The sequence below is a fragment of the Theropithecus gelada genome, chromosome 19 (assembly GCF_003255815.1).
Source record: "Theropithecus gelada isolate Dixy chromosome 19, Tgel_1.0, whole genome shotgun sequence".
NCBI classification, from domain to species: Eukaryota; Metazoa; Chordata; class Mammalia; order Primates; family Cercopithecidae; genus Theropithecus; species Theropithecus gelada.
In genome coordinates this window covers 1028267-1041666 of record NC_037687.1, presented here as the reverse complement: position 1 = coordinate 1041666, position 13400 = coordinate 1028267, and the positions used below count along the sequence as shown (strand labels likewise).

Below are 13400 nucleotides of genomic sequence, written 5' to 3'. Positions count from 1 at the left end.
CTGTAATCCCAGCTACCCGGGAAGCTGAGGCAGGAGAATCGCTTGAACGCGGGAGGCAGAGTGCAGTGAGATGCCACTGCACTCCACCCTGGCGACAGAGCGAGACTCTGTCTCAGAATAAAGCAAAATACTGCCCCCTGACACCACGCCCTCCTGGCCACAGGGCACAGGATTCCTAAGAGGGCGTCCCCAGAGAACAGCTGAGCTGCCTGCCCAGAGGCAGGGGGTCTCGGATGGAGCTCCCCAGCTCGGACCACTGGCCTTGCCCTGTCCTGCTACGTCTCCTCCACGTGCTCCTCCACCCTGCTGTGGTCTGGTCCTCGGTGACCCTGTCCTTCCCTGCAGGGCGACCTCGGGGACGTGGGGCCAAAGCCCCCCGGCTGGCGTGCGAGGCGGCGGGCATCATCCGCATCAGTGATGACAGCAGCACAGAGTCAGACCCCGGCCTGGACAGCGACTTCAACTCCTCCCCCGAGTCCCTGATGGATGACGACGTGGTCATCGTTGATGCCATCGGGCTCCCCAGTGATGACCGAGGTGAGGGCTTGCCCGACTGGCCAACCACCTGTGGGTCAGGATTCCAGTGCGAGGCTCCCCCGGCCTCCTGGCGGTCACCACCTACCCCAGGTTGTAGCCCTCAGTCCAGCCCACCTGAGCCCAGCTGCTGCTATGGTGCCCACTTTACAGTTGGGGGAAACCGAGGCCCAGAGAGGGGAGGTCAGGGGTTATACCGCTGGTCAGAGGCAGAGCTGGGGCTCAGGGCTGGGCAGTCCCCACTCCTGTGGAGGCCGTGAGGTCGCAGCGTTTGGTCCCCGATAGGAGGCTCAGTTTTGCCTTAGCTGGTCTCAGGGAGAAAAGCGCAGAAAAGCAGTCCTGGGCCACAGTGCTGGGCTTCCTTGCCACCCTGCCGTCCCTCAGGGCTGCCCCAGGCCCCTTGTCCTTGCTCTGCTGGGGCCAGCCTTGAGTTAGGTGGGCCCTAGAAGGCAGCTGACATGTCCTGCCCTGACCCTTCACGTCCTCCCTAGGACCCCTGTGCCTCCCTCAGAGAGACCCGCATGGCCCCGGGGTCCTGGAGCGGGTGGAGCGACTGAAGCAGGATCTGCTGGATAAAGTGCGGCGGCTGGGCCGGGAGCTGCCAGTCAACACCCTGGACGAGCTCATCGACCAGCTTGGCGGCCCCCAGCGGGTGGCGGAGGTGGGTGGGACAGCAGCGGGAGTAGGTGGTGGGTGGGGCGTGGGCAGTGGGCGGGGCTTCACCCGGGCTCTGCGCGGCTCTGGTGGCCCCTGCTGGTCACTCTGCGTCACCGCGGCCCTGCGAGGAGGGGGCCTTCCGGGAGCCTGGGGGGCGGGAGGTGGGGGCAGTAGCGTCCTGTCCAGCTCGCCAGAGGCCGTGACCTCCTGTAGAGGGTTTCCTCCCCCATCTCTCTCAGCCCCAGATCCCCCAGCCTGGCCTGCACTGGCCTCTGCTTAGACCACTGCCTGAACGCACCCCTGGGGTGCCCGGGGCCAGGACTCAAGCCCCTGGGCCTGGCTCTGCGGCGTTCTCTCTGCCCAGCTTCACTTTTTCACTCCGTGGCGCTGGCTGGCTGATAATACCAGGCCTTGGACGGGCACACATCGCCTGGGTCCAGCAGTCCCCCTCTCCCTCTCCCAGGGCCCCCTCCCCGCCGCATCCACAGCTGGGAGCCCACGACCACTGTGGGACATAGGGAAGCTGAGACATGGGTGGCCAGACTCCTGCGAGGCCACAACACTGACGGCCGGTTTTGTCCCTGTCCCGGCCGCAGATGACCGGCAGGAAAGGCCGCGTGGTGTCCAGGCCCGACGGGACGGTGGCCTTCGAGTCGCGGGCAGAGCAGGGTCTGTCCATCGACCACGTGAACCTCAGGGAGAAGCAGCGATTCATGAGCGGCGAGAAGGTGTGGGGCCGCAGTGCACTGGGCGCGGCCCGCGGGACCCAGGAGGCACAGAGGGGCCCAAGGGTCCCCGGGGACTGCGGACCCGCGCACTTCTGCGAGTGTGTGTGTGCCAGGTGCGGGCGCGAGTGGCCGTGTGACGGGTGGTGTCCGCGCCGCGCAGGCCTTTCGCTGCCCCTGGACGTCCTGGTGACCTGGAGCGGGGGCCGAGAGGGTGAGGAGGCGGCGGCAGCTTTGGGGCGGGCCTTGCACCAACCGCGTCCCGGTCCCTTCCGCCCCCCCAGCTCGTGGCCATCATCTCGGAGGCCTCCAGCTCGGGTGTCTCCCTCCAAGCTGACCGCCGCGTCCAGAACCAGCGGCGCCGTGTGCACATGACCTTGGAGCTGCCCTGGAGCGCCGACCGCGCCATCCAGCAGTTCGGTGAGTCCGGCCCCGCCCCTAGCGCTACCTGGCCCCGCCCCCAACGTGGTCTCGGCCCCGCCCCCACCTGGCCGGACCCTGAGAGCCGCTTTGTCCCCAGGCCGCACCCACCGGTCCAACCAGGTCTCTGCGCCAGAGTACGTCTTCCTCATTTCGGAGCTGGCCGGGGAGCGCCGGTTCGCCTCCATTGTGGCCAAGCGCCTGGAGAGTCTGGTGAGCAGGTGGGGGCTGGGTTGAGAACCAGGGACAGGCCCAGGAAGGCTCTGCAAAGCTTTGTGGGGGGCCAGAGGCCAGACCCCAGGTGACCAACCGATGACCTTCCCCACCCCTTGCAGGGGGCCCTGACCCATGGAGACCGCCGCGCCACGGAGTCCCGTGACCTCAGCAAGTACAACTTTGAGAACAAGGTACTGCAGGGAAGGCGGGGCTGGGGGAGGCAGGGTCAGGGGTCTAGGGAGGGCCGGATGTAAGAGCCTGGGGGCCGGAGTAGATGGGGGCTGGGGGAGGCGGGACCCAGGGGTCTGGGGGAGGGCCTAGTCTAGGACTCTGGGGGAGGAGGTGGCTGAGAGCTGAGGGAGGTGGGGTCTAGGAGTCTAGCGGAGGGTAGGGGCCAGGGGCCTAAGGAAGGGTGGGGTTCTAGAGAGGTAGGGGTCCAGGGGAGGCCGGCTTCCTCCCGGGGCCTCCTTCCCCACTCACCCTCTCCCCCTAGTATGGCACCCGGGCCCTGCACTGTGTCCTTACCACCATCCTGAGCCAGACTGAGAACAAAGTGCCTGTGCCCCAGGGATATCCTGGAGGGGTCTCCACCTTCTTCCGGGGTAAGCTGGGCCCGTGGGGGTCTTCCTGGGGGGGCAGGGGCTCCAGAGCAGCTGGGGCAGCAGACTTTATAGGCCAGTTGTGTGTTGAGAGATCTCTCCCCACACGCACAGAGGGGGCTGTGAAGGCAAAGGGAGCCAAGGCGGCCCCCAGCAGCCACCAGGTGGGTTTCCGGGGCAGCTGAGGGGCCTGGGATTTGAATTTATTCCCCAAGAACGTGCTGTTCTCACTCCTGTCAGTCAGGCAACAGGCTCCACTCCTAGCCCTGGCCTAGCCCTAGGCCTCAGCTGCTCCCCAGGCCCCCCAGAGAGCCCCCTCTTGGAAAAGGAGCTAGGGCCCTTGCGGGAGGGACAGGGTTGGGAAGACCAGCGTGTGAGGCCCCTCTCCCCGCAGACATGAAGCAGGGCCTGCTGTCCGTGGGCATTGGCGGCCGGGAGTCCCGAAATGGCTGCCTGGACGTGGAGAAGGGTGAGTGCCCCACACCTAGGCCCAGAGACGCTCCCGTCTCGTCTCATGCAACCTTGACCGCACGTGGGGAGCAACGAGGGGAGCGGGGACTCCCAGCGCAGCCTGAGGCTTGGCTCCCTCCACTGTCAGACTGTTCCATCACCAAGTTCCTGAATCGCATCTTGGGGCTGGAGGTGTACAAGCAGAACGCCTTGTTCCAGTACTTCTCAGACACCTTCGACCACCTCATCGAGATGGACAAGCGGGAGGGCAAATATGACATGGGCATCCTGGGTGAGCATGGGCACCGGGGGACTTGGGTGGGTGTGGGCGAGGGGCTCGTGGGAACAGTGGGCATCCCGGGTAGGCATGGACCTTGTGGGAACACTGGGCAGTGTGGGTGAGCATGGGGAGGGCCTAGGTGGGTAAGGGGCTGATAGGAGCACTGTGCATTCTGGGTGAGCGAGGGTGCTGGGTGGGCCTGGGCAGGCGTGGGCACGGGGCTTGTGGGATCCCCGTGCAGCTCTGTGGACAGTGCTCAGGCTGGTGCACACTGCCCACCGTGCTCATCCCCAGGCTCCACGGGGCGCCTGCTACATCATTGTGAACCCAAGGCCAGTGAGCCTGTGCTTTCAGCCTCATAGGGCCAGGCCTGTCCATCAGGACCACTTCCCTGTGTCCAGACGAAGGTTGGGGCAGGACCACAGATACTTCACTCATGAGCAGTGCCACAGCCCACCAGGCTCGCACGAGCCCCCACAGCCTGCTTGGGGTTACCTTGACCTCTGAGCGGTTGCCAGGCTGGGGCCCATGTGTACCATCCCTACGCTGAGCCAGGTCAGGCCAGGCTCCAGGACACCCTCCCCTGTGCTCTCCAGGGGTCGTCTCTCGTCTCTAGGGTGCACCCGGGCTACTGGACTGACCCTGGCCCCAGCCCGCAGTCCAGGCCCGGACACCACTCACCCTCCACCCACCCCTCCTAGACCTTGCTCCCGGCGTCGAGGAGATCTACGAGGAGAGTCAGCAGGTGTTCCTGGCTCCTGGGCACCCGCAGGACGGGCAGGTGGTCTTCTACAAGGTCAGCAGGAAGCCCCCCAGCCCCTCACACACTGCCCACCCTGCCCCCACCACACTCACATTCCCCCTTGCCGTGGCAGATCAGCGTGGACCGCGGCCTGAAGTGGGAGGACGCCGTTGCCAAGTCACTGGAGCTGACGGGCCCCTATGACGGCTTCTACCTCTCCTACAAGGTGGGGTCTGGCGGGGTCACCCTCCCAGAGGAGAGCCCACGGGGTGGGACCTGAGCGCGGCCTCAACACCCTCCTCCGCAGGTCCGCGGTAACAAGCCCAGCTGCCTGCTGGCGGAGCAGAACCGCGGCCAGCTCTTCACGGTGTACAAGCCCAATATCGGCCGGCAGAGTCAGCTGGAGGCCCTGGACAGCCTCCGCCGCAAGTTCCACCGGGTAGGCGGCCGCGGGGTGCAGCTTTCCCTCGGGCTGCTGGCCCTGGCCCCGCCGAGGCTCATGCGGTCTTGTGTCCCCAGGTCACCGCGGAGGAGGCCAAGGAGCCCTGGGAGAGTGGCTACACCTTGTCGCTGACGCACTGCAGCCACAGCGCCTGGTGAGGGCGGGCCGGGGACCGGGGGAAACCCGCAGATGGCGGTGACCCAGGCAGGGATCGGGAGCTCCCGAGACTCTGAGAGGAGGCCGGAAACCTCAGGGCACCTGGGGAGCCTGCGGGCCCCTGGGACCCGCCTGAGCCGAGCTACCCATCCCGTCCGCAGGAACCGGCACTGCCGGCTGGCGCAGGAGGGTAAGGACTGCCTGCAGGGGCTGCGGCTGCGGCACCACTACATGCTGTGCGGCGCGCTGCTGCGCGTGTGGGGCCGCATCGCCGCCGTCATGGCCGACGTCAGCAGCAGCAGCTACCTGCAGATCGTGCGGCTGAAGACCAAGGACAGGAAGAAGCAAGTGGGTGAGTGGGCGGCCGGCGCCCCAGGAAGGCCCGAGCCCCCGGCCCCGGCCCTGACACCGCCGCTCCGCCCGCAGGCATCAAGATCCCCGAGGGCTGCGTGCGCCGCGTGCTACAGGAGCTGCGGCTGATGGATGCGGACGTGAAGCGCAGGCAGGCGCGCGCCCTGGGCTGCCCCGTCCCGCCCGCCCCGCGGCCGCTGGCGCTGCCCTGCGGCCCCGGAGAAGTGCTGGACCTCACCTACAGCCCCCCGGCCGAGGCATTCCCGCCGCCCCCGCACTTCTCCTTCCCGGCGCCGCTGCCCCTGGACACCGGCCCCGGCCTGGTGCCGCTGGGCGCCCAGGACGCACAGGCCGACCCTGCGGCCCTCGCGCACCAGGGCTGTGACATCAACTTCAAGGAGGTGCTGGAGGACATGCTGCGCTCGCTGCACGCGGGGCCGCCCTCCGAGGGCGCGCTGGGGGAGGGCGCGGGGGCGGGGGTCGCGGCGGGCGGCGGTCCCGAGCGGCAGAGCGTGATCCAGTTCAGCCCACCCTTCCCCGGCACCCAGGCTCCTCTCTGACACACCTTTAAGCGAAACATGCCCCAAGTCACAGGGACCGTTTCTCCCCTAGGAGCAGCAGTGGGGACCAGGGCCAAGGTTCCCTGACCACTGCTCAGAGGAGCCCCAGGCCCCGGCCGCAGTGCCTTCCGCGCCCGACCCGGGCCCTCACCTATCAGCCCTGGCGGGGCCCACTCAGGACAGCTGGGGGCCGGGGCGAGGCAGGGCCCTCTCTGTGCCTCTCTCCTCCCAAGTAGGAAGGGGCTCCGGGTGGCTGCTCTTGGACTGGGCATCCGCAAGGGCTCAGTGGGCCCAAACTCTTAAAATCCGTGAAACTGGGTGGTCCCAAGAGCTAGAAACTCAGGAAACCCCAGGTGCTCAGGGCCCCGCGTCTCGGGCGCTCTGTGGGGCAGACCCCCGCTAATATATGCAATTACCCCTCCCCTAGCCCTTCTCTGACCCCTAAGTTATTGCCTGCTCACCTCTCCCAGGCCCCAGGCCGCGGAGCTGGCAGGGTGGCGCCTGCGGTTTCTATGTATTTATAGCAAGTTCTGATGTACATATGTAAAGGACTTTTTTAAATATATGTGCCTTTTGCCTACTTCCCATGGAGTCTGCTCCTCAGCCTGCAGGACAGGGAGGGAAGAACAGGGGTGCGTGGGCATCCCCGGAGGCTCTTAGGTTACCAGGTCTCATTCTGTCCACCGCCCTGTGCTGGCCCCCTGTGGATGAGGAGGGACAAGGGCTGGGAGAGAGACCCCCTCAACCCCGTGTCTGGGGCAGGTGCCATGGACTGTCCATTCCAGACGTCCAGTGGGGACAGCTGGGATCAGCCACCCTAGCAGGCTGCAGTCCCTCCAGCTATGCAGGTAGGCAGCCAAGCCGTGTCCAAACTGCCCCCCCGCACGGGCCCCTGAATGGTGGCTGGTGCTGCTGTGCCAGCCCCTGCTGGCCTGTCCACCCCCAGCCCTCATGGAGGGACTCTGTGAACAGTAACCACCCAGCTACCCCCACACCCCCCAGCCAGGTGAGGCCCCAAGGGCAGGTGTGGGTGCCCAACCCATCCCCACCACCAGGGTCACGCTGTTCCTTGGGCCTCTATGCTTCTGCTTTCTGGCCAGAGGAGGCCCCAGTAGCCACCTCCTAACGGGTTAAGACCCGGGGCCGGGAAGAACAGCCACTTGAAATTATCTTCTCCAAGACTCAGCCCTACTGGGCCCTACCTGTGCATACCAGGCAGGGCTGCATGGATTAAGGCCCAGGGCTTGGTGTCCAATGGGCCCAGATCTCACTGCACCCCAGCACCCCAGCCAGCACAGCCCCCAAGCCTGGAGGAAGAGGAGGCAACACTCCACCTTCATGGCATTCCCTGGCAGCTGACAGCAGCTGGCCGTGACATGGAGGGGTGCCTGGCAAAAGGGCCCCCCCAAGCCCCTAGACAGACAGATCCAGCAGACCAATTTGTCTGTTTATTCCCATAAGGCAGCCAGGGGTGGGGGCGCCGAGCCAAGCCCAGCGGGCCACGGGACCTTCCTCCGGCGGGGTGCACGCTGGATTTTCGGGTCTGCCTCACCAGGAGCTGGTTTGCAGGCAGGCCGTCATGGGTGCCGGTGGAAGGCTCCGAGGGCGTGGGCAGGGGGCTCGGGCGGGGCCACACACTTGTGGAGCTAGAAATAGTGGGGCAGGTCCTTCTCTATCACCTGTCGGGGAGAAAAGCTGGGTCAGGGCAGCTAGCTCCCGAGCCGCTGCCCCAAGCAGGCTCCCTAGAGAGGACCTACCAGGGGTTCCTCCATGGGTCCGTACCGCTTCACCACGCAGCCGTTCTTGTCAATGAGAAACTGTGGAGAGACAGTGTCTGAACTGTGGGGCACCGTGGGGGTGGCCCCCTGCAAGGGGCTGAGGCTGCCCTTCCTGCCTGCTGCCCATGTGGGTCAGGGCTGTGGCTGTGGGGAGCTGGTCTCCTACCCCCCACAGCCCCTTTACCTTGGTGAAGTTCCACTTGATGGCGCTGGAAAAGAAGCACATGGGTGTAAGCATCCCCAGCAGCCCCCCACGGGCCCACTAGCCATCCTGCCTCCAGGAGGCCACATGGACATGAGTGTCCCCAGCGGCCCCCCACGCCCCCCCAGCCATCTTACCACAGGAGGCCACGCAGTGTGAGAGTCCCAGCAGCCCCCCACAGCCCCCTGAGCCATCCTGTCCCCAGGAGGCCACAAAGGTGTGAGCATCCCTGGCTGCTTCACAGCCCTCCATGGACCCCAGAGCCATCCTGCCCCAAGGAGGCTACACAGTGTGAGAGTCCCAGCACCCCCACCTCAACCGCCCCCTGAGCCATTCTGCCCCCCAGGGAGGTGTGCACATCCCAGCAGGCCCCCACACAGCCCCCCCAACCCCGCAGCTGTAATGTCCCCAGAGGTCACGCACTTTCCCAGGATGCCCTTGCCCTTGGGCTGGATCTTCATCCACTTCCACAGCGGGTGGGCGTCGTCCCCGTTCACGCATATCTTGCTGAACATATCGAATTTGACGTTGTAGCCCGCGGCGAACTCTTTGATCTCTTCGTTACTCCCTGGCTCCTGTGGCGGCCAAGGTGTGCTTGAGTGCGTCGGAGGCCTGGCACCTCCTCAGTCCGGGCCCCCCGCACACTCGGAGGCCCTCTCCAGGCCGAAGCCCACCCTGACCCCCACCCATCGGCCTCTGCAAGGCCACGGTCCACCCCCACCCACCGGCCTCTGTGAGCCCCGGGAACGCAGCAGCCGCCCACCTGCTTCCCGAACTGGTTACATGGGAAGGCCAGGATCCGCAAACCGCACTCAGCGTATCGGGCGTGCAGGTCGACGAGCTGAGTGTAGTTCACTTCGGTCTTGCCTCACTGGGAGGCCACGTTGGTGACGATGCACACGAACCCCCTGCAAGAGTCGGCGGGGGTCAAGCGCAGAAGAGCAGGGCCCCCTCCCAGGCCCCGGCCATGCGCCCCACCGCAGGCGAGCGCCCACCGGTACTTGTCCAGGTTAACCATGTGCCCGTCGATGTCTTTCGCGGAAAACTCGTGCATGGAGCGCGCACAGCGCCAGTCGTCCCGGGACGCGCACTGCAAGGCAAAGGGGGCTGAGCAGGGAGCATGGACATGGACGGGAGGCCGAGCCTGGGGCCCTGGGGCAGGAAGGGATGCGGAGCGGGTCGGTGGCGGGGACACCGGAGCCTTGGGGCCCTGAAAACCTGAACGCTCCTCCTCCTTAAACGCACACGCCTCCTTGTGCCTCTGGTCCCGTTTTACCGGAAACCCGGAGACCGAGAGAAGGTTCCAACCCCAAAAAGTGCCACAGCAGCAGGTGTGAGGGCCCCGCGCGCACCGGGTCCTGGGACTCGGGACACTCGTGGATCTCCGGTCCCAAGCTGCGGGGACAGGGCTCCTTCCGCCGGCGCCGCGCCCTCCTGCGCCTGCACGCTGGGGCCTTCCGCCGTCGAGGGGCTCGCGGCCGCCGTCTGCCCCGGCTCTGGCACCGCTGCCTGCGGCGCCTGGGGGAGCCTGCGCCCGCGCGGCCCATACCCGCCCGTCTCCCGCCCCGCCTGGCTCCCCCACCCCGAGCGCCGCTGCCGGGGACAAAGGCCCGGAGGCCGAAGTCAGGACTGTGCGACTGTGACGCCACCAAGCTAGGCCAAGCCGCGGGGGCGGGGCGGCGCCCGGGGGCGCGTGATCCGGGGTTTCCAGCCCTCTGCACCCACAACCGCTCGGGCGCAGCAGCCCCGCTCGGCCCGGAGACGCCCACCCGTGGCCCCCAACGGCCCAGCTCCGCCCCAGCCGTCCCGGACCCCGCCCCCTGCAAGCCGGGACCCCGACCCCGGCGCGCGCCCGCAACGGCTTGGACGGCCGCTTCCCCGACCCCGACCCGCGCGCTCGCAACGGCCTGGACAGCCCCTTCCCGGACCCCGACCCGCGCGCATTGAACAGCCCCTTCCCCTTCCCCGAACCCAGCCCGCGTGCCCGCAACGGCCTGGAGGGCCACGGAGCGCGTCGCAGTGCGGTCACCCGCGTCCGCGCCCGGCCAGGGGTGGGGAGGGGGAGCCACCCAGACGCCCCCAACCAAGGTCACGGGAGCCTGAGGGTTCCCCGCGCCGGCAAGCGGAGACGGGGATGGCGCGCCCGCCCCAACGGTAACCAGGCAGGCAACAGCCTCGGCGCCCGCTCACCATGGTACCGGCGAGGCCAGGCGCGGCCAGAGCCCCACAGAGCAGCGCCGGCTTCAGCAGGCGGCAAAGGCGGCCGAGGTTCATCGCGGCGGGGCTGGGAGCCAGCGGCTCCTCCCCTCGTCCAGCCGACCAATGGACGCGCGTCGGCTCTCCGCACCTCCCCACCCACGGCCACGCCCTCCGGAGCGCTCACTGGTCAGCCGCGTCGGTGTTGAGCGCTCGCGCCGATGCCAGCCAATGGGAGGCCGGAAAGGGAAAAAGGCGGGGAAGGGGGGCGGGACCGGACGTGCGGACTGTTGTCGGCGACTGCGCATGCTCGCTTGCGCACAGGCGGCCGTGTCTACGCAGTCGACGCGTTGGGCGGCAGCGCACGGTACTCCGGATGGTTGACCGCAGCGCGGCGACAGGCCAGACAACTTGAGAATACTACTTAAGACTCGTCGAGGGCGTTTCTCCAACTCGCAGAAAAGTCTCCCCAACTCGTTTACCTTTTTTTTTTTAAGAGACGGGGTCTTGCTGTGTTGCCCAAGCTAAAGTGCAGTGGCACGATCAGGGCACACTGCAGCCGCGACCTCCCAGGCTCAAGCGAACCTCCCGCCTCTGCTTCCTGAGCAGCTGGGACAACAGGCTCATCCCAGCTCATCATCACCATTCCTGGCTAATTACTGTAAAGACATGGGGGTCTCACTATGTTGCCTAGGCTGGTCTCAAACTCCTGACCTCAAGTGATCCTCCAGCCTCAGCTTCCCAAACTGCTGGGATCACAGGTGTGAGCCACAGGACCGGCCGGGATTTGCCTTTTTTTTTTTTTTTTTTTTGAGACAGAGTTTTGCTCTTTTGCCCAGGCTGGAGTGCAGTGGTGCGACCTCATCTCACCGCAATCTCCGCCCACCGGGTTCAAGCGATTCTCCTGACTCAGCCTCCTGAGTAACTGGGATTACAGGAGCGAGCCACCACACCCAGCTAATTTTTTTGTATTTTTAGTAGAGACAGGGTTTCACCATGTTGGCCAGGCTGATCTCAAACTCCTGACCTCATGTGATGTGCCCGCCTCGGCCGCCCAAAGTGCTGGGATTACAGGTGTGAGCCACCGCATCCGGCCAAGGGATTTGCCTTTTTAATGTAAATGAAACCAAACTGAGGTCTGCTCCTCATCACAGTCCCATCTTATGAGGGTGCCCAGAGAGGGCATGGGGGTGTCCCTGCCCTCACCCCTGCCATGGGCACAGGGCTGTCAGTGACTCCCCACCGCTGGGTCTGGTTGCCAAGCCGCTTACATAACATGTGGGCACTGGGACCTGAGAGTCATCGAGACAGTTACCATTTAACTGAGAACCTGGAGTTTCCTGGGATCCCACCCCAGAGACAGCTGCCCACGCAGGGACGCGCAGTGTGTACTCAGAAAATAAACACAAGTCTGGAGGGTTTTCTTACGCTTCTAACATTACGAGGTATGGGCACACCCAGAGCCCATACCACCCCACATCTTGGCTTCCAACTCTGTTTTTCACTTCGTGGCTTGGACATTTGGCAACAGAGACACTCATCTCATACTTGGGAACTGAGTCACCATGATTGGACTTTGACCCCTGTACAGACAGGGGTTTGGAATTTGTGTGTGTGTGTGAAGGAGTCTTGGTCTGTTACCCAGGCTGGAGCGCAGTGTCTCCATCTCAGCTCACTGCAACCTCTGCCTTCCGGGTTCAAGCGATTCTCCTGCCTCAGTCTCCTGAGTAGCTGGGATTACAGGCACGCGCTACCAAGCCCAGCTAATGTTTGTATTTTTAGTAGAGATGGGGTTTCACCATGTTGCTCAGGCTGGTCTTGAACTCCTGACCTCAGGTGATCCACCTGCCTCAGTCTCCCAAAGTGCTGGCATTGCAGGTGTGAGCCACTCTACCTACCCCGCCTAGATTTTTTTTTTTTTTTTTTTTTTGAGACGAAGTCTCACTCTGTCACCCAGGCTGGAGTGCAGTGGCCGGATCTCAGCTCACTGCAAGCTCCGTCTCCCGGGTTTACGCCATTCTCCTGCCTCAGCCTCCCGAGTAGCTGGGACTACAGGCGCCCGCCACCTCGCCCGGCTAGTTTTTTGTATTTTTTAGTAGAGACGGGGTTTCACCGTGTTAGCCAGGATGGTCTCGATCTCCAGACCTCATGATCCACCCGCCTCGGCCTCCCAAAGTGCTGGGATTACAGGCTTGAGCCACCGCGCCCGGCCCCCGCCTAGATTTTTATGTTGCCTTCAAGGTCTTAACCTTTTCTGACCCTGCATTGAGTAAATTTTTTCAGAGACAGATTCAGGGCTGTGTTGATTTGGGGTGGGACCTATGAGCCAGCCCCCGCCACTGCCCCTGACTCAGGCCTGCTAGATGCAGCACAGAGGCGTTGTAGATGGAGTTGAGTGGCAAAGGCAGTGAAGCAAGGATCCCTGAGCTGGGCTGGCAGAATCCAGGTCTTGCGTAAGCCTGTTCACATGGCTTTGCTCCCGCCCAGCCCCCAGAGGCCGAGTTCTTGGAGTCAACCCCCATTGTCTCACTTCTCAGGAAACCCCCCCATTTCCTCCCGCCCTGGCAGTGCCGGGTGACAGGGCCACACGGGCGAATCTGTTCTTGCCCTTGCAAAGGCTCAGCTGTTTGCAATGTTGCCAGAGTTGTTTTCCATAAGTTGGTTGCAAACGTGTGCGCTGAAACCGGTGTTTATTTCAGGGTTGCCAGAAAAACAGCTCAGCACCCACAGCTCGGCGGAGAGACCTTATCCCGTTCCTCACTTCCTGCCAGTTGTGATAAGGGCAAAAGTGGGCAAAACAGGCCGGGCGCGGTGGCTCAAGCCTGTAATCCCAGCACTTTGGGAGGCCGAGACGGGCGGATCACGAGGTCAGGAGATCGAGACCATCCTGGCTAACACGGTGAAACCCCGTCTCTACTAAAAAATACAAAAAACTAGCCGGGCGAGGTGGCGGGCGCCTGTAGTCCCAGCTACTCGGGAGGCTGAGGCAGGAGAATGGCGGGAACCCGGGAGGCGGAGCTTGCAGTGAGCTGAGACCCGGCCACAGCACTCCAGCCTGGGTGACAGAGCAAGACTCCGTCTCAAAAAAAAAA

At 64.7% G+C, this 13400-nt stretch overlaps 2 protein-coding genes across 9 annotated transcripts in view; one reads left to right on the top strand and one right to left on the bottom strand.

Annotated features, from left to right (window-relative positions):
- The window catches only part of SBNO2 (strawberry notch homolog 2), a 69331-nt gene extending 62614 nt beyond the window's left edge, over positions 1-6717 (top strand). For 2 of the 3 annotated variants that reach the window (XM_025368614.1, XM_025368615.1), the window contains 15 exons: positions 346-537; positions 1026-1195; positions 1788-1919; positions 2201-2336; positions 2437-2549; positions 2672-2743; positions 3046-3154; positions 3546-3620; positions 3750-3893; positions 4583-4677; positions 4757-4849; positions 4931-5062; positions 5143-5219; positions 5383-5573; positions 5648-6717. In XM_025368614.1, the coding sequence (XP_025224399.1) occupies positions 346-537; positions 1026-1195; positions 1788-1919; positions 2201-2336; positions 2437-2549; positions 2672-2743; positions 3046-3154; positions 3546-3620; positions 3750-3893; positions 4583-4677; positions 4757-4849; positions 4931-5062; positions 5143-5219; positions 5383-5573; positions 5648-6132 (2216 nt within the window). In that variant the 3' untranslated portion in view covers positions 6133-6717. The remainder of the gene's footprint in view (positions 1-345; positions 538-1025; positions 1196-1787; positions 1920-2200; positions 2337-2436; positions 2550-2671; positions 2744-3045; positions 3155-3545; positions 3621-3749; positions 3894-4582; positions 4678-4756; positions 4850-4930; positions 5063-5142; positions 5220-5382; positions 5574-5647) is intronic. The other variant, XM_025368616.1, reaches the window with a different exon arrangement.
- Positions 6718-7562: 845 nt separating this feature from the next.
- On the bottom strand, positions 7563-10502 carry GPX4 (glutathione peroxidase 4). 6 transcript variants are annotated; one of them, XM_025368186.1, is made up of 7 exons: positions 10303-10502; positions 9108-9202; positions 8876-9020; positions 8536-8687; positions 8095-8119; positions 7890-7949; positions 7565-7811 (listed from the first exon to the last, which is right to left on the bottom strand). In XM_025368186.1, exons 1-7 carry the CDS (start codon positions 10384-10386, stop codon positions 7779-7781), a joined length of 594 nt encoding a protein of 197 aa, XP_025223971.1. In that variant the 5' UTR covers positions 10387-10502; the 3' UTR covers positions 7565-7778. The 6 variants fall into 6 exon arrangements, with proteins under 6 accessions (XP_025223968.1, XP_025223971.1, XP_025223969.1 ...); XM_025368184.1 differs by lacking the exon at positions 10303-10502 and adding an exon at positions 9465-9963 and having other exon boundaries at positions 7566-7811; XM_025368187.1 differs by having other exon boundaries at positions 7568-7811; positions 7890-7971.
- Positions 10503-13400: the final 2898 nt, after the last annotated feature.